The sequence below is a fragment of the Zalophus californianus genome, chromosome 1 (genome assembly GCF_009762305.2).
Source record: "Zalophus californianus isolate mZalCal1 chromosome 1, mZalCal1.pri.v2, whole genome shotgun sequence".
NCBI classification, from domain to species: Eukaryota; Metazoa; Chordata; class Mammalia; order Carnivora; family Otariidae; genus Zalophus; species Zalophus californianus.
The window spans coordinates 50,784,200-50,808,965 of NC_045595.1; the positions used below are offsets into that span (position 1 = coordinate 50,784,200).

The following is a 24,766-nucleotide window of genomic DNA, read 5'->3' on the forward strand; positions in this document are numbered from 1 at the left end:
AAAAAATCGTGAGTTGTACTGGGCTTGGCAACCACCACAGGGAAAAAGACATTGCAAACATAGGTTATACACTCAAGCCAGAATATTAGTACCATCGGATTAGTAGGAAAATAAGCAAGGAACTGCTAATCCTAAAGTCTCCACAAACAGTTAAACAGAAAATCTTCAGTTATGTGCAGAGAAAGGCATAGCTATGGTAACTTTAAAGAAATGCTCTGTCTTCTTACTTAGCTGGGAAGAAGTCAGGGCTCAAAGGCTTGGCAGGTGCACCTGGGAAGGGGAGGGAGCCCGCTGCTCGGAGAGGGCTGGAGTTCACTCTTGGAGAGTGCTCTGCCTTCCCCTCCACTTTGCCCCACTCAACCCTATCCTCCCAGGGCTCAAGGACAAAAAGGGAGGATCAAGGCCTCCTTCTAGCACTGCAGTACCTGACGCTTGACATAAGAACACACTACGGGAAGCAAGGATGGCCCCAAGGGTCCTATTGAGCTCTGAGAAAGGAAGGCCAGGTCTAATGAGGTTACAACCTAAACATCCAGGCAGATACTTTGTTTGACAATAAACGTGTTATAAGGAAAACTTCTAGAAACAGCTAATGTCAGCCATTGACCACTGAGTGGCCAACCTTAGTCAAAAAGGCTGAATAAGATGCAGTTCTAAACATACGCATGGCAGGGGGTGTGAATGAATTTTCAATTACATCTTCCTAGATGGGCCCACAGCCACAAAGAGCTAGGCGAGGGCTAGTTTTGTCTTGGATTCCATGACTAGTTGATCTATTATTCTGAATCACTTAAAGAGCACAAAATCTTTTTTTAAACTTTCATTAAAATGGGCCAAACTAAATTACTAACCTCCTCAGATGAGGAAACAACAAGGCACACGTAATATGTTCTTGTAAAGAGACAGAAAAAGCCACGAATTTCGATGCCTTTGTGGTTCCTCCACACCCCACCTGTGAATCCTCTCCTTGGTTAACGATAGTCAGGGAGAGGGGGATAAAATGGACCCTGTGGCAACAGGCAAGGTGGGCCCTGCTCTAGAAGTCAGTACTAAAGACAGGTTCCATCCAGTTGAATGGGGCTAACGGACCTTTCTAGTAAATACCTGGTTCCTGGTTCGAGCATTTCTTCTTCCTCTGATAACAAAAAATAAACAGGCAGCAGAGCAGGAGAAAAAGAAAAGATTACGCAGGAGTAAGATCAGTTAGAGTAAGCAGATCCTTCAGAGTCCGTGAACGCGGAAATGCAATGGCAGCCAGCAACGGTCCTAGGGAGACTGCCAACCAGCCTGCTGGTGGGGAGGGCCGCCCCTGTGCCTCTGGGCCTCGTAGGAGCTCTGCACCCTGCCCCTGGTCAGCCTGCCGGTGTGCCTGCCTCGGACACCTGGTGGCAAAGGGACCTCTATCAGTCCTTGTCAAGCACAGGGCCGGTGTGTGCTGAGCCCCTTTCTCGTCCCACGTTTAGCTTCTCCTCAACACAGGGGCTGTTCACTCACCAACGGGCAAGGGCCCACCTAAGACACCTTAAGGTTAGCCCAGCTGCCCACAAGAAGGAGGGACAAACAACTTCAGGCATCTACTCTAACACTATCCCTGCAAGTCAATTCAGGAAACCTCATTCTTAGTAAAAAGCTAATTTCACCAAGATTGTGTTTATTAGGTGCCCTCTGGCTATAACCTGACAGGATTCCACCCGATTCCAAATTCAAACAGCTTCCCATGCTTTCCTACCAAACACCCTGGGTAGCTTTTCCTGGGTATCCATTGGCTTTGCTCTCCTCCCTGCTCCCTGACCCTCACACTGGTACTGAAAATACTGCAGGGAACCCCAAGGTTGAGCAAGGCCTGGGGGAGGGAGGGCAGTGGGGGGGGGGGTCAAAACACTTTTATGATCTTGCAGGTAGAACTGGAGCCTTTGCTTTCACAAAAGCCACTGTAGTCATCCATTTTCAGGGGAGCCCCGTGTGCCCTTTCTTCCATGTCTGCAGCAGGTCAGGCTCTGGGCTGGGAGCTATGTCTCAACCAGGCTCCTTGAGAGGACAGTGGAGGAGGCGTGCCTTCTAGCTGGTGTCATCTGTCCGGTCCCCAGCATCTCCACAAGTGGAATTATATGTTGGCTAAACCTACCTGAATCCTAGAACTGAGCAAACAGCCTGTCAGATGGGACTCTATGAGCAATCTCCTAAAAGCTCGTGACCACAGTAACGGCTAGCATTTCCATGGTGCTTACTCTGGGCCAGGAGTGCTCTAGAAACACGGCACAGATTAGCTCATTTGAACTCGTCACACACTCATGAGGTAGGTAATCAATATTCTCATTTTATAGAAACAGGGTGGGGACTCTCCCTCCCAAAATTTATAATGCAATTGAAATGGGCTTCAAAATTTATAAGAAAAAATGGATTTCCTTCTGAGGGGAAAAAAAAATGAAGGATTTTGAAAAGGGCCAATTCCAACGATCCTAGAAATCTATCAATGTAACTGTCATTCTTAACTTGGGGATGCTGCCTTGTCCCACTACACCCTCATCATCACGGAGTCCGAGCGATGTCATTTTACTGAAGAACCTTTCACAGGTTTGGCATTTCAAGCTGGGCATTCTCCGTTCATGCAGAGTTTTCTTCCAGATAGCACGTGAATCATAAGAGAAAATTAAATTCCATTCACAAAGGTTGAAGGGTTGAATATATTATAACTGCCTTTTCCTTCTCTGAAAGCTAATCGTCCTTGAGGGCGAGCCCCTGCTGCATGAAGAGTTTTTCTCTGCGCTGCGTGCTTAGAGCAGGCGTGCGGAAGTTTGTTAACTGCCCTGACAGCACGTGGTATAAGTACAGTGTGACTATAAAGAAATGCAGTCGTGTTGAATAAATATACCTTTTTTTTTTTTTTTGTCAAATGAGTGTGTTTATTCTTTCAACTAGTCCCCCAAGGACTTATTCCAACCACATGACCCATGCTAAGCGGCTTTTCAGAGCCAGTCAGCCAGCCCCACTGTAGCCTATGCCTCTTGCCATTTTGTACCATCAGAGGTGTTGCAAAGCTGAACTGAATGACGCTTTTCCTTCCAATGGCAAGGGTGTCCATTCTAATACGAAGTTTTGGCACCACCCACCAGGGCCATGCTACAGGCTCTAAGGAAGACTGACCAACGGGACCAATGACGATGTATTTAGAATAAGAATGTGGCTTCCCAAGGTGACTACCTCCTCCAAGGGGCAAACATGCAGTCGAGTTCTGATGTGTTTATCACGAGGAATAAAGTCAGATTGTCTGACAGTCACACATTTTATGTAGGAGCTATTTAAAAAAAACTATTTCATTAAACAGAACACCTAATTTTCAAGTCCTGTCATCTAAGAGTCAGTTCCTTCCAAGTGCCCAGACTGATCATCCGTTTCCAAAGAGCTGAGCAAATTCGGGAAGTCGTGCCTGTCTCAGAGCCTTCATTCATTGTGTTCCTCTCCTTTCAGGGACTCCTGTCCCGCTCCTCTCCACTTTGTCCCTACCCACCCGCCAGAAGCCTCCTGTGCTCTGGGGCTCATGGCTCTTCATGTTCTGCGCTCTCACAGCACTTGCTTCCATGTGGTCATTCACAGACTACTCATCCTGAATAGCCTATTCTTTCAGTTTTCTGTGCTAAAAACCTCCTGAGCGGCACTATACGCTCCCTGAGGGCAGAGAGAATAGCTAGCGTATCCTCCTGGCTATGGAGAGTGGCTTTTCCGAGGGCAAGGGTGAATGAGATGAAGTCTTGGTGGAGACAGGAGGGAAGACAAAGAAAGAAGGACCCTTGACACAGCTGCATTTTCCCATGATCTACTGGATGGCAAACTGCTCTCTCAGGGTCCCCTCCAAACAGTACCTCTTTCCTGATGCACCCGGGGCACTCCTTCTTTTGGGATCCTCCATGCCTCACTCCTCTGAGGTAGCCTAAAGCAGCCCTTGTTGCTCCCCGCCCCTGGGCAGTCCCAACTGGTGCCCTACTGTTCCTCCGTCCCCTTCCCCTACTGTCCCTTCCCCAGAACCAAGCCCACAGGCAGAGACAGCTGGGACCCAGGCTGCTGGCCCTGCCTACCCAGTCCCATGCCTGCCCGCCCCCCAAACCCCATCCTGCAAATCCCGTGAACAGCGTGTCAGGACGGAGGACAGAGTACCTGAGCAGGGGCAGCCTCCACTGCTCCAAAATCGCCAACAAAGCCCAAGAGCATTTACATTTCTCCTGATTGACACCAGTCTTCTTTTCTGCAAAAAGTGTCTTCACTGGATAATGGAGGGCTCTCGAATAACTGGCAGGGACCTTTCCCCCCTGCTCCCTCTAACTCATGTTCCTCAAGCATCTCCCCTACCTGCTGCCCTTTTCAACTCTCTGGCCAGCTTCAGCTGCCTTGAGCTACTCATTCTATCTGGGATGCCTTGATTCTGTGCCCTTTGCCTCCGGGAGGCAAGAAAAAGAAACTCGCTGGGCTGAAACACTTCATTTTTAATTCAGGATGTACAGGGTTCACGTGGAATTCTAAAGGGACTACCTCAAGAAGCAAAACAAGGTGGGAGAGTTTTCTCTTAAAAATTATATGTGTTTTCTTTGTTGGTATATTCTCAACCAAAAAAAAAAAAAAATTACTTGTATAAAAACCCACTGTTACCCGCAGGAATTTTCTTTGTGTTGCTTCCAACCAACACTTCTTGGGAGGCGTGGATGCGAAGCGTGGTAAGGTGGTTTCTCGAACTGTCCCTGGGGCTAGCTAGGACCGCAGTTCCTGAAGCAAGAGAATACGGCTGGCAGGGACCACAGCGCTGGCCTTTCAACCCCACTTGGGACTTCATGGGCTTCATCAGGATCTCATCCCTCCCCTGGGGCTGAGGATCACCGGAAAACACTTAGGATCAACTGGTCAGAGAAAAAAGCAGCTCTGCTTTGAAGCCCTGACTAAAGGTTAAGAGCAGGCTGCATGAGGAACTATGTTGCCCCAGGCCTGGTCCAGGGCAGGACTGAAAGTTCTGGTTGGTCAGGGCAGGGCTGTGGGCCAAAGGGAGGAGGTAGAGAAAGGCTGCCATTACATTGGGTGCATTCGCGGACTCCGTGGCTCCCCAGCAAGTACCTTAATAAACGCTTCCATACAGCCGTTAAATAGTTTATGGCTACACACTGAGAGAGGCCTAGGTCTCCTCATTTTCTGTGGTTTAGGGGGAAGACAGGGGGGCCTAGGGAAAACGGAACAAAAGAAATCAAGAAAGCAACCAATGCAAACATACAACTGGGAAAGACGCTCTTAAAACCCATGACTGGAGGAGAACACAAAATGCAAATGGAAACCCCTGAACCCCCAGCACATTGGTGTCCAATGCTCCATCTGAAGGCCTTTGGATGTTTAAGGGGAATCTTAATTTACCCACAATGTCAGGCAGGAGCAACGCTCGTATAACACAAATGCATTCTAGATCACAGGGGGGAAATAGTATGTATCCAGTAAACCACTGCAACTCCAATCAGAGGCTGTCATCCCGCAAAGCTGACCAGATGGAGGAGGAGCCAGGGGAGAGAGATGTAATCTGCAGCCTGAGAAAGCAAGAGACTTTCAATGATGATTGGAAGGGTTAATTCTCATTACTTTGGCTTAAATTCATAACCAAGTCTCAACTCCCAATGTACCAGGGCACTGATCTTTCTAATGCCTCTTGGCATTTCAAATGCACTTGACTAATCTTTATTGCATTGATCTAAGAGCCAGGCAATTATTATTCTCATTTTAGAGATGAAGGTAACTGATGCCTGGAGGGAGGCTACAGCTCTTTTGGGGTCCCCGGGTAACCCGGGGTGATGATTACACCCTGTGCTTTAGTCAAATACACTTTTGAATAAAGCACTTTCAAATCCATTATCACACTTAACGTCAGTTCAACCCTGTACGGACAGCCCCATTTTACAGAGGCAGAAACTGAGGCCTAGAGAGGTGAACTGGCAGAGCCAGGCCCCAAACTCAGGCCTCGTTGGCTCCAACGCCAAGATTTTTCCCACCAGGCCAGTGATGGAGCCTTAGGGACTGTTCATTTCCAGCCAAGGACTCATTTCATCCCATTAACCCTTGCCAGCAGAGGACCTGTTGGGTCAGGTTGAAAGTGTCTTGCTTTACTTTAGGATCTCCATTCCCTGTGCTCCACTGTTGGCTCCAGGGAGGGGAAACCATACCACAGTTCACCAGGAACAGTGAAACAGCCACAAACACTGGACCAGTTTCCAGAGTTGCTCACCATGCATATACCTGTGTTGGCTTATTTGCTCATCTTTCGCCACCCAAGGTTGGCTTGACTCAAGGCTGCTAGCCTTCCAGGGCAAAGGGCTTTCTGGGTTAGGAGGAGGGCCCCTAACCGAGAATGGCAATTCATTTTCAAACGGCTTGGTTCACAATTTGGGAGCCACAAAGTGGGGACCCAGCCTGGTACACATAATGTCCACACATGACGAGCAAAGACCTGGTCTCCCAAGTCTTAACTGATTTCTGTGAATGGGCAAGAAATCATATGGATTGTGGAGCCAATCGCGGTGAAAGAGATTCACACCGCCTCTGCTCACTGGCCTTGTTGTGCCTGTGCCCCTCAGCGGCCTGGCCATCTAGGGAAATCTCAGGAGCTTCTCCGACATGTTTGAGTATTGAGCAAACGCTGCTGGCTCCAGGACATGCATGGGCAAAGACACAGCTGAATCCAAATATCATGCCACCCAAACACTGGAACCAAAATAACAGCACAGACCAAAATTTTAAAAAGAAACAACAGGCAAGACTATTTTGAGCCCATCTTGGATCTCTGTCAATTTGGTTAGCTAAGTCCATGTCATTTCTTTTCATCAGTTACCAATTTTTTGAGGATGTGGGTACGTGGGGGTGGTACTTCTTACAACTGATCTACTTTTGAGTTTCCAAATGCCAAAAGAGAGTGTAAAAAAAAAAAAAAAATGTGACACGAGGCCACAGGTTTTAAATCTTGGGATTAGGAATAACTTGAGGATAGCAACTGCGCCACCTTGTTCCCCTAGTGTTTGGGGTTTCTATTTGTGAGCCTTCTCAAGATGGTTTCCTTATCTCACACTCCATGATACCCTCACAACTACCCTGTGAGGTAGGCAAGACTGATTAAATCCACTTTAAACATAAGGCAAATGAGCCCATGAGAGATTAAGAAACTTTCCAAGAGTCACATAAAATAATATGTGATTGAAGCTGAGAACTGAATTCAGTTCTTCCTCCTCCAGATTCTGGTGTGAGTGGGAAATTTGGGAAGTTGATTTTATCACAGAACACCCAGCAGTTGCTCTGAGTTATCTCTTAAACTCCCATGGCCAGCAAAAGTAGAGATTCTTAGTGCAGGGGCTGGGCACCCAGCTGGAGAGTTTTCTTAAAATAAGTCTTAAGGAGTTTTTTTTTTCTTTAAGTTTACAAAATGGAATGAAGGGGAAAAAGGATACTTTCCCCATTTCTCCTGCCCAATCCAGAAGGCAAAGGACTGCTCAAATCACACTGGGACTTCTTTCTTTGTGTGGCGTTTCTGGGCACCGACCGGAAATCTCTGACAAGGAAACGTAGCTATCCCAACTTCGCATGACATCAAATCGATTTTGACTTACTGAAGTGCTGGGTGGGGCACAAAGTGGGGAGCAGGGGGGCAGCTCAGCCAAGGAAAGTGGGGCAGCCTAAGCCTTCCATCTCTTCTGCTGCTCAGTTGCAGAGCAAAAAGGAAAGAAAGAGAGAGGCAGGGAAAACAGGAACAGAGAAAGCCACGGAGAGGAAGAGAGAGAAACCAGAGACCAATGTCCCCTTTCTGTCTTTCGACCAAGACGAAAATTAACATACATTGACAACATAGGAATTGGCCTCAAAATTCTTTTGTGACCAAAAGAATGGTGACTAAAATGTTCCCTAGATAACCCCATAGATGTGGGTGTTAACATCCAAAATGGTGGCAATACTGTAGTTCAGTGGCAGTCAGGCCCTTGGAAGCTGGGCATGGGTATGCATCAGGTCACATCCTTTTAGACAAGAACTCTCACATGCTTTCATCGCTAATCCCGACCATAGGGACAAGCCAACCTGGGTTAGGGAAGCCAGTCTGTAGTTAGAATAATCACAATCAAACCTTACGTTTGCATCTCGCTGTCCCATTTATCACGCACTTTCCAAGTGCATTATTGCATCTGGACCATCTAGTTACAGGGTTATGAATTGGGATTATTCTAAGATCAGGTTCTTAAATGTGAGAAAAAATGTACCACGTTGCAGCCCATATGCAAAAATTGGTCTACACAGGCCAGCAGCAACTTGGCTGAGGGGACCTGCTCAACGGATCATCCAAAATGACACTAACATTGGGCAGGAAACCATGGAAGATACAGAGAGCCATAGCATAGAAACATCTCACCCAGGGGCCTTTAGGATTAAATTAAAAACCACCTCAAGTTGGCAGCGCATTGCACACAAATTTTAAATGATTTTTGGAAGTAAGGGGAAGTGTTTAGTTTACTAACAAAGTTGCCTCCGACCTTGGCCAAGGGCCAGAGTACAGATGGCTGGGTTTGCAGTTTAGTGTAGTATGTCTAAGTGGGAGGTCTGTAGTCGCAGCTTGCATTTCCCAGGCCCTAGGTCAAAGAGGGTATGGAAGACTACATCTCAGATGGCTTTATTTAAAATTAAAAACAATAACAACAACAAAACCCTCAACTTTTCTCTGAGGTAGACCCTGGGACCTAGCCAAGGATTTGATTACAGATCTCTCCTGCAATCTGCTGGAACCATCTTCCTTTGCATGAGTTCTAGGAATTAGGAGGACGTGAGGGATGGCTCAATTCGTCCCCCATCTGTTTTCCTATTTGCAGACTTTGGTGTAAAATGCGGCTTCTGTTGTTTGGGGACTACGACAACATCCTCTTGCCAGAAAAACTAACTAACTAACTAAATAAGGAGTTTGTTTCTGGAAAGTTCTTAGAAAGTGACCCTGCACATCTGCTGACCCTCTGCTGGAAGGTCCTCGCCTGGCATTATGAATCATCCTGATATTCCCAAACTGCCGGGGCCCAGAGGAACAGCTGCACAGCTAAGCTTCTGGAAAGCCCTCTGTCTCCCCCATCCTGGGCCCAGCAAAGTGAAAACCTCAGAGCTTTCCAAGCCTCTTCCCAGCCAACTCTCTTCCAGATGAACAGGAGGGAGTTGAGGGTTCATCTTTCCTCTCGCCAAGTAGAACAGTTTTCCAGGATTCTGGGCCACTGGCTCAATTCGTGTTAGGCAGTGGTATAACTATTTGCTGGGAACTCGAAAGGAAAGAGATGGGTTCTAAGGAACAACTCGGGCAGCAACAGGGCTGCTTGGGGATCTAAACACTCTGAAAGTAGAGGAAAGGTCCAGTTCGCTGAAAGTCAACCCCTCAGCTACCAGCTGCTGAGTGGAAAGTGTTCACTGGCTCTGGTCTGCTCAGGAAAAAGCGCAAAGGGTAATGTTGAGCAAGCTGGAGAGAAAGCAGAAGTTGCCCATTTGTTACTTTCCCAGCAAGGGACTCCCCCATCAGTCCATCCACGTGCCCAGGAGGTCTGAAGCCAGGCTGCGGGCAGTAGGGGCATCTGGGCACGCTTATGTGGCTATGCGCATGCATATGCCCAGATGTGTGCCATACGAGCCAAATCCAGAGCCCTGGCAAATGTGGACCCCAGGCTGGGCCCCCTGCCTGGGCTGGGCAGTGTGCTCAGCAGCCAAAGAACAGATGGGGAGACAGGTCAACAGTTACCCCACAGCCTCTGGCCTCTACTGGTTGTCCTCAGCCACTTTGCAATATATATTACCCTCCCACCCGATGGATAGCGCCAACAGAACATACCCCACTTTCCCACAGCAGCTGGGAAAGGCGCCCTCCCCACCACAGGCCTGTAGGGGGCATGGCTTCACCAGCACGATGCTAGGACAAGCAGAACAGCCAGCCTTCTCAGCACAGCCACACCATCCTGGAGACACTGGTGAAGAGCTATCCCGCTCTAAAAACAGCCCAGCTTCTCTGAGCTCTCAGCAGCATCTGCCTTCCACCTTCCCGCCTTCCTGCCTCTCCTGCACCCCCCATCGCCACCTCAGGCAGCAGGTGCAAAAAACAAGATGCCCAACTCTTACCTGGTTGTGCCACATTCTGCTCTCTCTCCTGGAAAATAAAGTATACATTGATGTTTAATTGTTTTTTGTTGTTGTTGTTGTTTTAACCAGCAAACATTCATCTTTTTCTAAAAACAAGGAACAACTGAACTTAATTATTTGTGAAATGGGAAACTGAATTATGCCTAAGAAATGGTCTGTTGGAAAGAACCAAGTCTTATTAAATCCCCAGGGCCTCCTATCTGTAAGGCTATGCTCACATAAATTTCATTTTGTATTGTTCATGTATATTTTTTTCAGTGACTTTCAAATTACCACTTGCATCAGAATCTTCTGGGGACCTTATTAAAAATGCAGATTTGGGGGGGCACCTGGGTGGCTCAGTCGTTCAGCGTCTGCCTTCGGCTCGGGTCATGATCCCAGGGTCCTGGGATCGAGCCCCCCATCTGGCTCCCTGCTCAGCGGGAAGCCTGCTTCTCCCTCTCCTGCCCCCCTGCTTGTGTTCCCTCTCTCGCTGTCTGTCTCTCTCTCTCTCGCCCCATCAAATAAATAAATAAAATCTTTAAAAAAAATGCAGATTTGGGGGCTTTCCCATGGGCCTTCTGAATCAGAAATCTCTGAGCTAAGAAGACAGGAATCTGCATTTTAATAATCACCCCAGGTGATCCCTCTGTGCGTGCCAAAGCTCAAGAACTCATGCACTGCTTTATATCAACAAAGGTTGGTTGATGGGGCGCCTGGGTGGCTCAGCCGGTTAAGCGTCTGCCTTTGACTCAGGTCATGATCTCTGAGTCCCAGGATCGAGTCCCAAGTTGAGCTCCCTGCTCAGCAGGGAGTCTGCTTCTCCCTCTCCCTCTAGCCCCTCTGCTTGTTCTCTCTCACTCTCTCTCTCAAATGAATATACAAAATCTTAAAAACAAACAAACAAACAAAGGTTGGTTGAGCACGCATCATAGACTTGGCCCTGAAGAGCAACAGATATAAGATACCTCCTGTTGTTCCTCAACCCAGCCACACACCCACTCCAACCCTTCCTGCCTTCATTCTCAGCTGAAGACCTTCTTGCTTCCTTCACTGGAGAAGAAAATCAGTAAGACAGGTCTTGGCATGCCTCCATAAGACACACCCACCTACCTGTGCCTGCTCATTCACTCTCTACCTCCTCTCCTCTCCGGTACCCCGGAGAAGCATCCGGACTCTGTCAAGGCCCAAACCTCCGCGTGCTCTCGGTCCCAGCCTCTCTGCTCTTCTCAGGTGCTCTGTTTCTGCAAGTACCCCCCACCACCCCAACCATCACCGATCTCCTTTCTTCTGGATCATTTCCATCTGCCTATAAACATGTTCTGGATATGTATAATCTAGCTTTTCAACCTCCCCTGAGCCCCCTTTCTCCCTCTAACTCCATCCCCATTTCTCTCCTTTACAGCAAAGCTTGCTGAAGGAGCTGTCTAGGAAGCCCTCTTGCTTCCCCCGCTCACCCCACTGAGGTTGGCTTCTGGCCTCACCATCCACAGAGACTGCCGGCTCTGTGTGGACAAATCCACTGTCTTTTCTGCTCTTATCTGACTTCTGGGCAACAACTCAGTGAATCGCCCTTCTTCTTCTTACAAAGCTTTCTCCTTGATTTTCATGACTCCGCACTTGCCAAGTGTCCCTCCTGCCCTACAGGCTATTCCTCTGTTTCTCTTGCTGTCTCCTCATCTGCCCAACCTCTAACCTCTAAATGATGGGATGCCCCCAGGAGGTGTACCCAGATCTCTTTCTACAGAACACCTTATCTGCCTGACCGTGACCAAAGTGCTTACCAAGGACTCCCTACTCTTATCTCCAGATCTTCCATTTCCCTGGAATTCCAGACTCCTAGTCACTGCCTTCTTTTTTATTTTTAACAGCTTTGTTGAAGTATAATTTACAGAGCATAAAATTCACCCACTTGAAATGTATGGTTCAATTATTTAGTAAATAGTCAAGTTGTACAACCATCACTGCAATTCAATTTTAGAACATTTCCTTCTAAAAAGAGCCCTTGTGCCAATTCACAGTGACCTCGCCCCCTTCCATCTCCAGCCTACAGCAACTGCTCATCTATTCTGTGTCCATGGATTTGCTTATTCTGGACATTTTATAAAAATGGAATCATGTGATCCACAGTCTTGTGCATTTGGCTTATTTCACTTAGCATACGCTTTTGGGGTTCACCCACACAGCACAATTCAGTACTTCATTCCTGTTACGGCGCAGCAGAGAATGTCTAGGCCAGGGTTGTCCAATAGAAATGTAATGGAAGCCACAATTTCTAGCAGCCATGTTACAAAAAGTGAAGAGAAATAGGTGAGATTAATTTTAATAAAATATTGTGTTTAACTTAATACATGAAAAATATAATTTCAAAGTGTATCAATATGAAAATTCATAAAATATTATATGCATATTTTTTCTATTAACTCAGAAATCAAAAACTTTCTACCCTTTACCTTCTGAGACCTGTTGGGATTTTTAAAAATATATTTTATAGTTAGTGGTTCAGTCATCTTCAGAAGGTCAGACTGTCTGGTCCTGGTGGACACTGGCTCCATAATGTGCTATTAAATCTTGGTGTGAAAAGGTTATGTCCCATCCCTTTTATAGACAATGCACTCTTCATTCTTGAGGGGCTACAGTAAATTGAAAAGCCACCCATATCTTGGGTATAAACCCTGGAGCTTACAGACTACCCGGAGCAGTAAAAAGGTCAGAGATCTAAAATTCAGACATGATGACAAACTAAGAATCCTCTGGCCAATAAAAGAGCATAGCAACAGCCAAGGGCATATACGGGTGTGTTCTTGTTCCCAAGACATGCCAGTGACATTTACAACAAGGAATGCCAATTTGCAGGACACCTAGAAGCATTTTGACTTGTGTGTCTGGGATCAATCATGTTAAAAAAAAAAATTTGCTTCTAAGTGAGTGCTTCTGTTTCCTCTAACTTGTGGCTTTGAGCTATGCTGTCAAAAGAGTACTTGAGAGAAATGGATTACATGATACACTTCATTAAAAAAACAACAACCTTGTATCTTCTCAATCAAAATATTCTGCTTGGCCCCATATTTCTCACCTGTTTCCAAAATTTTCAGAGTGTCCCTCCCAATACAAAATAGCCCTCTGAGGACATAAAAAGGCCACTGATGCAGGTGTAACCCTACCCCAGCCCACTCCTGGAAGAGCTTTCTACTGGATGGAAGAGTCAGTATGTGCAGGTAGAGGTGAATCATCCGCTGACACTCCGAAGGACGAAGGAGCTGAGATTTTGAGCCTGCTCTGGCCTGTGCAATTTTTTCATGCCCCCGTTGCCCAGTGGGCAAGAACTTGACCCATCTAAGTCAGTGCACGTTTTCCCCTTTCACCCAGTGCCCTAAGAATCCACATCTACCTGTATCAGGCAGCAGGGATACAAAAGTGACTCAACATTTGGTCTCAGCCTGCCGTTCTTTTCAGTAATTTGGTAATTCATTAATTTTAGAAATAACAATGTACCAGTGTTCATTACTTGTGACAAATAAACCATACTCACTGATGTCAATAACAGGAAATACTGGACGCGGAGTGTATGGGAACTAACTGTACTATCTTGTAACCTTTCCATGAATCTAACACTATTCTAAAACAAAGTCTATTCTATTTTATGTATTTATTTTTAAAAGATTTTGATTGTTTGTTTATGAGCGAGTGAAAGAGAGAGAGTCTGGGGGAAGGAGCAGAGGGCGAGGGAGAGACAGAATCCCAAGCAGACTCCACTTGGATCGTGGATCCCGACGCTGGGCTCAATCTCACGACCCTGAGATCATGTCCTGAGCTGAAACCAAGAGTCAGATGCTCAACCAACTAAGCCACACAGGCATCCCTAAAACAAAGTCTATTTTTTTTTTTTTTTTAATGCAAAACCTCTCCAGAGCTGACCAATCTAACGAGGCCCATCCCAGTTTTCAAAAGAAGCACAGTGGGGCTTTTCCATGGCTGGGTTATTAGAGAAGAGCACTCTGGAGATTCTTTTCAATGGCTCTTTCTTAGCGACCCTTATGCTTCAGAAGCTGCATTTTCCTGCAGTTTTTCATTGCTATTCAGCCTAAAACTCAGAAGGAGGACTGGTAAATCACATCTCAAAGCAAGGTGTAGCTTGGGATCATGATCTGAGCCGAAGGTAGACGCTTAACCGACTGAACCACCCAGGCACCCTGGGATCTTATTTTTTTAAAAAGAATATCTGGTTTTCTAAATCCAGGGCACCTGATTTTGAAAATACAAGTAGCCACCAACGCACATGGACCTGCCTTTTGGTGCATGGCTCTGAGAAACAGGCCCCGGGGGGTCATAAAACGAATCCTCCTCTTCAATGCTAGTTGTGGGAACTGCCCCTGTCCCCATCTGAGCTCCTCTCTAGGAGGAGCTTTCCCTCCCTTCTTGTTGCTTTGGTGCCCTCTTCGCTGCCCTACTCCTCTGCAGCCCCACTCACCTGGCCCAATGTGGCAATGTCAGGGATGGGCAAACTGGAGTGGGGTGTCAGGGAAAATGAAGAAAAAGCTCATTGCAACTCACTCCTCCCCACCCTCAGTCCCCTCCCCACCCTCACTGACCCCCAGTCAATGAGTTTTGACCAATGTATATACCCGTGTCCAACCAGCACCCAAATCAGGATACAGGACATTTCCATCACTCCCAGAAATTCCCCAGCTAGAAATCACAAAACTGATCTCTGCTGATAGAATTCTAGGCAGACCAGTGGTTGCTTGGGGCAGAGGAGGGAGAATTAACTGCAAAGGGATACAGAGGAGCTTTTGGGGTGACAGAAATGTTCTATATTGTGATCTGGGTGTGCATGTTTTTCAAAACCGATTTCTACGCAAAATGGGTAGATTTTATTGCATGGAAGTTACATGTCAATAAAGCTGATTGAAAAAATTCTACTGACATTAGTTTCAAAACCCTGGTTTTTCCTCCAAGCCCTAGTTATTCATCTTTCTTGAAGCCTTTCTGGCTCTTCTGGGCCTATGGTGATCCCTTCCTCTCCTGGCTCAGACCCCCAGAGTCTGTCCTGTTCATCTGGCAATTCAACCAGTGTTTCTGTGTGACTTAATGTTACTGCTTTTGATTTTTTATGAATTTGTGAACTGCCTCCTCACTAGATTATAAGAGCCTTGGGGCTGGGAAATGGTTTAACTTCTCACTGTTTCCTCTAAAGCACGGGGCTCACAAATGCCAAGCATCTGCAGAGTCCAGCTACCCACTTGACTGGTGCCGACTGCACAGCATCAGGGAACACTTGGGTGGCCAGGGCACAGCCACTAGAGTGTGCACCCCTCTGGAGAAGAGAGTGATCCAGTGGGGGGCAAGGACACGTTGTGGGTGGCAAATACCCAACGGCCACTGAGCGCCAGCCCCATGCCCCACTCTGACTCTCATCCGTCACACTCCTCCTTCCCCGAAAAACTCAGGTGATCCCTAGGCCTGCTTCAAGCCGTCATATTGGGATCTCCTGGCATCATCACCTTGGAAATTCCCTTCATCTCTCTCATGCTGGTCTCCTATTTCCTGGACCCCATGCCTTTTTTTCTTTAGGTAGAACACATCGTTCAGCCAATTGTCCTCGCCAACAGAATACAAGAATATATCTGGATGTGGGGCTCCAAGCAGCATCTAGCAACTTCAGAAACCCTAGGTCAGCTCCTCCCCTCAGAGAAGAGCCACACATCAGTTTCCAGGGCTACCAGGATTTGCTGCAAACCATCCCTGACCTTGGGGCCTAGTTATGTCCTAATGACCTTTCCATGCAACATTCACTTAGTGACTATTAACTGAGTGCGTACTGTGACTAGGTACTCTTCTAGGCACTGGAGATAAAGGGGTGGACAAAATAAATAAGGAAGTCCCTACTCCGATTGAAGATATGATACTGTTGGGGTGGGGGTGTGACCAAAGATAATAAGTAAATGAACAAATAATAAATAGGATAGTGATGAGTGAGATGACGAAAATCAAACAGAGAGAGTGTTGGGACAGAGGTGGTGATTTCTTGAGGTTGGGTGACAAGGAGAGTCTCCACTAAGGAAGTGACATCTGAAGGATAAGGAGCCACCCATAATGAGATCTGGGGTAAGGGCATTCCAGGCAAAGAGAACAGCAGATGCAAAGGCCCTGGGGCAGGAATAAGCTCAATGAGTTTTGAAGGGCAGAAAGGAGCTTAGTGGGGCTGGAGCTCAGTAAAGGAGTACAGAATGATAAATGAGCTCAGGGAAACAGGCAGAAGGCAAACGATGTGAGGCCTCACGTACCCTGAGACCACTTGGATTTTCTTCCAACTAGCACTGGAAGACTTTGTGTAGTTTTAAGCCTACTCCCCACACCCCTCAAGGACCAAACTTTGCCTTCCATATATGGAGTTTTCTTTTTTGGACCAAGCCTCCTGGCCAGGCACTCCACTAGTATTCCTGGCAAATAGCATCTGCTGACAAGCATCCATGTGGACCTCTGTGCTCCTGGATTCCCACTCCCTTCCTACTGGGGACCCCTTTCATCACTTCGCCTTGGACCCTCCCCCAGAACCTAAACTAACATTTCTGGTTTCCCTGTGTTTTCTGCAGCCAGACTAGACCCCTATCGGCATCTGTACCAGCCTGCCCCGTCCTGCCCGCTGGTTCTGGCAGCAGGCCTCATTCTGCCAAGTGCCCCAAGTGCAACAGCTCAAGGGGCCACAACAAAACAGGCACTCCTCATAGGCCTGTGCCCCCCAACCAACTCACCTTCACCCAGGGTCTGCTTGAGCAAGTCGTGCTTGGCCTGTAGCTTAGTGATGAGGTTACTCCCATTCACATATTCTTTAAATTTCTGTAAGACACAAGGCACGCGGGCATTACAGACTGCAGGGCCAAGTCACACGGTCTCCACCCCTGGAACCAACCTCTGGGCGCCAGGGAGGTCGAAGGGAGATGGCGCTGCCCTCCAGGACCCCAGCATGGGGAAAAGAGGGGCCTCTGACCTGCCACTCTGCTCTTCTCCATCAGACCCCAGCTCTGCCAAGCAAGCAGTCCCGGCCTACACATTTCAGGCCCGTTTGGGGAACACAAAGAAAGCTCGGGGGCAATGTGAGCGATGAAAGGCGCTTTTGTCAGGTGAGGACTGCGGGGCGGCGGGGCGGGGGGGGGGGGGTGGAGAGCCCTAGCAGAGGGCTTCTTTAGTCCTCAGGCTCCGCTGTGCTTCTGGGCCACGAGCAATAAAAATAGGAACCGTCTCTGGAGGCACGCAGCTGAGGCGAGAGCGCTTTATCAGATCCGTCACAGAGGAGCCTCCTAATGAGCCTTTCTCTCATCTGGCCCCACTCGGAAGGAGGAGGGGCTTGGCAGGCCCCTAAAGACATTCCTGTTAAAATAACGTGAACTGCATTGGGGGACACAATTTCCTTCTTTTTACAGAAGAGACAGGTGAGGCTGGTATAGGGAACTGATTTGCCCAGGGTCCCTAGGGCCCTCAGGCTGCCTCTCGTTCAGGGGTCTTGTCAAGCACAACGCACTTCAGAGCAGAACAGACGGACAGGAGCCACCAGAACAGAAACACATCTACCTCCGCCCAAATCCAGCTGGGCCTCGGCCACCCCTCTCTCTACACAAGTACCGGCTTTCCTTGGCACCTCTGATGGGGTGTCTTTGCCAGACTGTGAGCCGCTGTTGGCGGGGTCCACACTCAGTTGGTTTTCGGCCCCCCAGTGCCTACCGCTGTGCCTGGCATAGAGCCAGTGCCGAGAAACTTCGTGGGGGTTGACACAGAAGAAAGGGAAGAGAGACAACAAGCTAATAAAGTAAAATACAGAATTGGTCAGCTGCTGGTGAATGCTGTGGATAAAAATTAGGCAGGGATGGGGGGGACTACGAACAGGGCAGACCTCATGGCAGAGTTGCCCTGTGAATCCAGGCCTGAAGGAGGGGAGGGAGGGGCCTTGTGGGGACACACCGGCACATGTGGGATGGAGCGTTCTCAGCAGACGGAACAGCAATTGCAAATGCCCTGAAAATGAAGGCACAGGATGATATGATTGCCCCAGAGCTGCCAGCTAGTTTCTCACAAAGAAATCCATTTTATTGCCCCAGCCAGGAGGCTCAGAAGGGGGTGCAGAGGAGCAAACAAGTGAACCACAGCAGCTCAGGACACCCCGACATGACCTGTAAAGGAGCATCTGGAAGGCAGTTGTAGGGTAAAGGCCCAACTTGGCAGGTTTCTGGAACAGTGGGGCTGGCAGGAGATGGTGGTATCCTCTCTCCTCAGCCAGAGTCCCTGGTTCCTAGGACCTTGTCTTCTGGTTATTAAGATCCACTCCCCCTTGTACCTGTAGAGCACTCAGCAGTTTTCAGGCTTGTACCTTTGGTCTGCATCACAAACCTGGATAGCAAAGGTGGGGGGCATCATTATTCCCATTCTAGCCAGAAGGAGACAGAAGCTCAGAGCTGTGGCCACTTAGTGTGGCACCTTGAGCAGAAGACCCCCTGCCTCCTGACAGCAGCATTTCTCCAAGTGTGATGCAGGCCAGTGGCTTCCTCCCCGGCTGCCTAGCAAATTCCTGCTCAAGAAGACTGTGAGTCGAACCCCTGATTTTACACCTGAAAAAGACACCACGGAGGCTCAGACGTTTTCAAATTTCCAGGGCCTACCTCGGGGCAGGTGGTATGTTGGGAACCTACATTTTAACAAGCTTCCTACATGATTTGAATGCATACTTCAGTGTGATAACTGCTGTCCCTCCCCGAGTGTGATAACTGCTGTCCCTCCCCCAATACTGGATGCTTCCAGTATTGACACCCTCTACTCTTATCCCATGTTTAAAAATTCGCCACAAGAAGCAGAGCTGAGCTTTGAGCAGGTATTTTCTCCATCATGCCCTGCTGCCCCTGGCAGTTGAAGCTCGAATGCCAAACACGGAACGCATACCTTGGTGGGTTATTCACTGGTTAGTAGAAACTATACCCCAGGGCTCTGGGGCCCATGAACTCTGCCTGCTTTTTCCAAGCTTCATCTGGGCTTCATATGTGACTCATGATGGAAAGAATGCCATCAGATTGTATTGATGTTTGCATTAAAAGGAATATTATGTCCTCAAAAATGCCTAAGATAATGTCACATCAGGTCATGAAGTGTACTCGCCAACCAGGTTAATAGATGGAATATTAAAATTAAAATATAAAATCCATGACCCTTAATCATGAACACTGGTGAATTCTGTCTTTTAACTTCAAGCAGGCGAGACCCCATTCTCTGCTTCTACCACCTAGATTTCTTTGTTTCTGCTGCCAAAGGGAATTAATATTCATACACACTCCTTACTTAATCTTTGTAACCCATAAAATTCTCTTTGTACACACAGTAGGTCCTCAGTGGAAGTGCTGAAGCCCAGAAACTGGCATGGGCTGACTCACTAAGACCAGCTCCATTTTCTTTCTTGAAAACAACAAAGTCAAACTGTGATGCTTGAGGAAATGCTATCCGTGTTTTTAACAAGAGATTCGACAAGGCCTATCACAAGGTGGAGCTGGATGTCAGAAGTGGGTGGATTTGTGACTAGTTAAATGACCACAAGCTAAAAGCGCTGATTAGTGGATCAACATCAGCTATGGCATGTTTTAAACAACTCCGTCTTTGGCCTTGGCCCCGGCATACCCCCTGGTTTTTTTAAACTTTAAGGTGTGAAAGCCATACTCACTGACTCTGCAGACAACACAAGGTCTGAAGACACAGCACAGATGTTGAACAAATGGAACAAGATCTTGACAGTATGGAGCCATGAACTAAATCCATCAAGAGGGGACCTAATGGGTACCAACCCAAGACATCACCTTTAGGAGGAAGGTAGCCTGATTTAATGACAGTACGTAGGGAATAGAGATTTAACTGATACTGACTTAAAAAATATATACATATTAAACACATGTATATTTATATATCTATATAATCTTAGTTATAAGAGAGTGTTATGAAAAATTACATGCTAACAAATTGAACAAGCTAGAAGAAATGGATAAATTCCTAGACATATATAACCTCCCAAAACTGAACCAGAAAGAAATAGAAAATTTGAACAGACTGATCATCAGCAATGAAATTGAATCAGTCAAAAAGCTCCCAACGAACAAAAGTCCAGGAGCAGATTGCTTCACAGGTGAATTCTACCAAACATTTAAAAAGAGTTAATACCTGTTCTTCTCAAATTATCCCAAAAAGTAGAAGAGGAAGGAAAGCTTCCAGATTCATTCTATGACACCAAAATCAGATAAAGACACTACCAAAAAAGAGAACTACAGGCCACTATCAATGATGAACAGAGATGCGAAAATTCTCAACAAAATACTAGCAAACCAAATCCAACCATCATTAAAAAAAAAATCATTCACCACAATCAAGTAGGACTTATTCCTGGGCTGCAAGAATGGTTCAATATTCACAAATCAATCAACATGATACATCATATCAATAGAAGAAAGGATAAAAACATAGATGCAGAAAAAGCATTTGACAAAGTACAACATCCAGTCATGATCAAAACCCTCACCAAAGTAAGTTTAGAGGGAATATATCTCAACATACTGAAGGCCATATATGAAAAACCCACAGTTAATATCATACTCAATGGTGAAAATAGAGCTTTTCCCCTAAGATCAAGAACAAGATAAGGATGTCCACTCTCACCACTTTTATTCAACATAGTACTGGAAGTCCTAGTCACAGCAATCAGACAACAAAAGAAATAAAAGGCATCCAACTGTTAAGGAAGACATAAAACTTTCACTATTTGCAGATGACATGATACTATATATAGAAAACCCTAAAGCCTCCGCCAAAAAACTACTAGAACTGATAAATGAAATCAGTAAGGACACAGGATACAAAATCAATACACATAAATCTGTTGCATTCCTATACACGAACAATGACATAGCAGAAAGAAAAATTAAGAACACAATCCCATTTACAATTGCAAAATAAAATACTTAGGAATAAATTTAACCAAGGAGGTGAAAGCCATAAAACCATACTCTGAAAACCATAAAACACTGACGAAAGAACTGAAGACAATACAAACAAAGGGAAAGATATTCCATGCTCATAGACTGGAAGAATTAATATGGTTAAAATGTCCACACTATTCAAAGCAATCTACAGATTTAATGTAATCCCTATCAAAGTACCAAGAGTATTTTTCACAGAACTAAAACAAATAATCTTAAAATTTGTATAGAACCACTAAAGGCCCCAAATAATTTGCCAAAGTAATCTTGAAAAAGAAGAACAAAACTGAAGATATCATAACTCCAGATTTCAAGATACACTATAGAGCTATAGTAATCAAAATTGTATGGTACCGGCACCAAAACAGACATATAGATCAATGGAACAGAATAGAGAGCCCAGAAATAAACCCACAATTATACGTTCAATTAATCTACAATAAAGGAGACAATATGCAATGGGAAAAGGTCTCTTCAACAAATAGTGCTGGGAAAACTGGACAACTACATGCAAAAGAATCAAACTGGACCACTTTCTTACACCATGCACAAAAATAAACTCAAAATGGATTAAGGACCTAAATGTAAGACTTGAAACCATAAAAATCCTAGAAGAGAGCACAGGCAGTAATATCTCTAAAATCAGCTGTAGCAACATTCTTCTTGGTGTGTCTCCTAAGACAAGGGAAACAAAAGCAAAAATAAACTGTTGGGACTACATCAAAATGAAAAGCTTCTGCACAGCAAAGGAAACAATCAATAAAACTAAAAGATAAAAGGTCAGTATCCAAAATATATTAAGAACTACAACTCAACATCAAAAAACAAATAATCCAATTAAAAAATGAGAAGACATGAGCAGACCTTTCTCCAAAGAAGGCATCCAGATGGCTGACAGACACATGAAAAATGCTCAATATCACTCACGCAAATTGAAACTACAATGAGCTATCACCTCACACCTGTCAGAATGGCTAAAATATAAAACATAAGAAACAACAAGTCTTGGCAAGGATGTGGAAAAAAACCCTCGTGCATTGATGCTGGGAACGCAAACTGGTACAGCCCCTGTGAAAGACAGTATGGAGGTTCCTCAAAAAATTAAAAATAGAACCACCATATGATCCAGTAATTCCACTACTGAGTATTTAGCCAAAAAATACAAAAACACCAATTCGAAAAGACATATGCACTCCTATGTTTATTGCAGCACTATTTACAATAGCCAAATTATGGAAGCAGCGCAAGTGTCCACTGATGATGAGTGGATAAAGAATATATATACACACACATACATATACAGACAATGGAATATTACACAGCCATAAAAAAAGAATGAAATCTTGCCATTTGCAACAACATGGGTGGATCTAAAGAGTATAATGCTAAGTGAAATAAGACAGAGAAAGACAAATACCATATGATTTCACTCATATGTGGAATTTAAGAAACAAAACAAACGAACAAAGGAGAAAAAAGAGACAAGCAAAAAACCACTCTTAACTAAGAGAACAAACAGATGGTTACCAGAGGGGAGGTGGCGGGGGGCGGGGGGGCGGGGGGCAGATGGGTAAAACAGGTGAAGGGGATTAAGAGCACACTTACCATGACGAGCACTGAGTAATGCAGAGAACTGTTGAATCGCTATATTGTACACCTGAAACTAATCTAACACTGCATGTTAACTATACTGGAGTTAAAATTTTTTTTAAATAAAATAAGAACAAAACAAAAAGAATATGATTTTAGGACATATGAAAAACATCAGGGCAGGAGGTGGAAGGTTAGCTCTATTCTGTGCTGGTCAGACTGCTGCTGACTTTAGAACAGGCATCAACAAAAGGAACACGTTTGGGAAAGAGTCTAGGGCGCTGAGACCACTAAAAATGAAAGCTAACGACGAGGCAGGATTTACAAAACCAGGTATGGTTAGCCTGGAGACATGAAAACCCAGCTCCCTACAAGCAAGCCAGAGACTGTCTTATGGAATTAGTCTCTCTGGGTTGCCCCAGAGAATAGGATCAAGATCAATGACCAGAAATCCTAGTGAAGCAGATTTTTGAAGATAACAGAGATGAGGGAAGACATTATAACACCTACGGCAAGCCACAGGCCAAAACAAAAGGGCTATTTGGGGCAGGAGGGAAATTTTCATCCTGGGGCTATTCAAGCAGAGACTGGATGACTTCTTGGTAGGAATATGATTGAATGAGATCAAGCATCAGATAGAAGATCTGAGATCTCTTACAACCCCCAAATTCTATGTTCACTAAACACATGTTGAACTAAAGCCCCAAGGCCCCTTATCCTTGCTCTTCCTCGCCCCAACCGAATGGAATGTAAGTGATCTGGGATTTTACACGAAGGGCTTACAGCTCACCAGCAATTTGCACAGATCCCCCAGGGCATGGTTTCCAAAACCCACACCCCAACTTAAGACACCTCAACATGACAACCATACACTACACTTTAGGGCTGTTACCTGAGGCTTCCCCCAGGCTCCATTTGCCATTTTCCTCACACCTTACTGAACACAGCTCCCTGGTTTTTTCCTAGGTTAGCTGTAATAACCATTAATCCAGGATCAATGCTGATGCTCCCCACTGGTAATTCACTTTTTTGCATTTTACAAAGCCAAGCCAGACAACTTATTTTGAGAAGCGTGTTGGGAACGTTTCAGCTCTCACTGATTCACGTGGTGTTGCTGGCTCCTACTAGCTCGGGCTGCTCCCCAAAAGTCACTGCCAGTAGGTCAGCAGACAGTGGGTTCTGGGTCCAAGACGCCACTTACCGTAAAATAAAACATTTCTGTCTCCTGCTGGTTGGCTCTCCTTTTGGCGATGTTGATCTTGCTCATGTAGGTCTCGGAGGCGGCCGACTTCACAGACTCTGTAGATCGACTGTGCTGGAAGGCATCAGAGACATCGAAGTCCTCCACGGTCAGCATGTCCTGCAAGGTCTGCATGGTGGCATCCAGGGTTTTCCTAACCTGGAGAAACACAGCATGTCAACAAAAACCCTTCTGCCTCAGAACACCTTTGACCCCTCAAGGTCCCTTTGCCCACTTTATTTCTTCCATGTAAAGCCTACAGGAGGTGGGCAGGACAAAGATGATCATTCCCATTATACTGATGTGGAAAGTAAGGCCAGGGAGCTGGCTGGGGTGAGAACCCACGTTGCCCAATCTAAAGTCATTTTATTGGATTGCTTCTGCTGAGGAGAACCTTGGAGAATGTTGTGACGAACAAGGAACCTGGGTTTCTAGGTTTGTTTCTCTTTTCCTGATTATATGGCCCCAAACTAGCTCCTTCTATGGGAGGCAGGTCTCTTGAAGAGGGATGACATTAGAAATACTCTCAGGGCTCATCCAGAGAGAAGAGGGGACAAAGTCTAGATAGGATGAGGGGCCATCCTCAGTGGAGAGGCTCTCTGGCTATCCGCCCCTGACTTATCAAAAGGCTGACTGAGAAAAGAGAACTTGAGGAAGACACATGCTGAGCCAGTCCTCCAGGACTCCAACTTCTCTCCTGGAGTCAAGTAGGACCCACAGAAGGCTACACGTGCAGAGCACACAAGCCCTGACCTTGCAACAACCCTTCACTGACTTGTACCCTATACTTTGA

The 24,766-nt window shown here is 46.2% G+C and overlaps 1 protein-coding gene across 1 annotated transcript in view; it reads right to left on the reverse strand.

Moving 5' to 3' along the window:
- The window catches only part of SRGAP3 (SLIT-ROBO Rho GTPase activating protein 3), a 240,152-nt gene that overhangs the window by 38,048 nt on the left and 177,338 nt on the right, over nucleotides 1-24,766 (reverse strand). Inside the window, 4 exon segments of the mRNA XM_027584523.2 lie at nucleotides 1,105-1,135; nucleotides 10,141-10,168; nucleotides 16,896-16,980; nucleotides 23,935-24,132. Coding sequence (XP_027440324.2) covers nucleotides 1,105-1,135; nucleotides 10,141-10,168; nucleotides 16,896-16,980; nucleotides 23,935-24,132 — 342 coding nt within the window.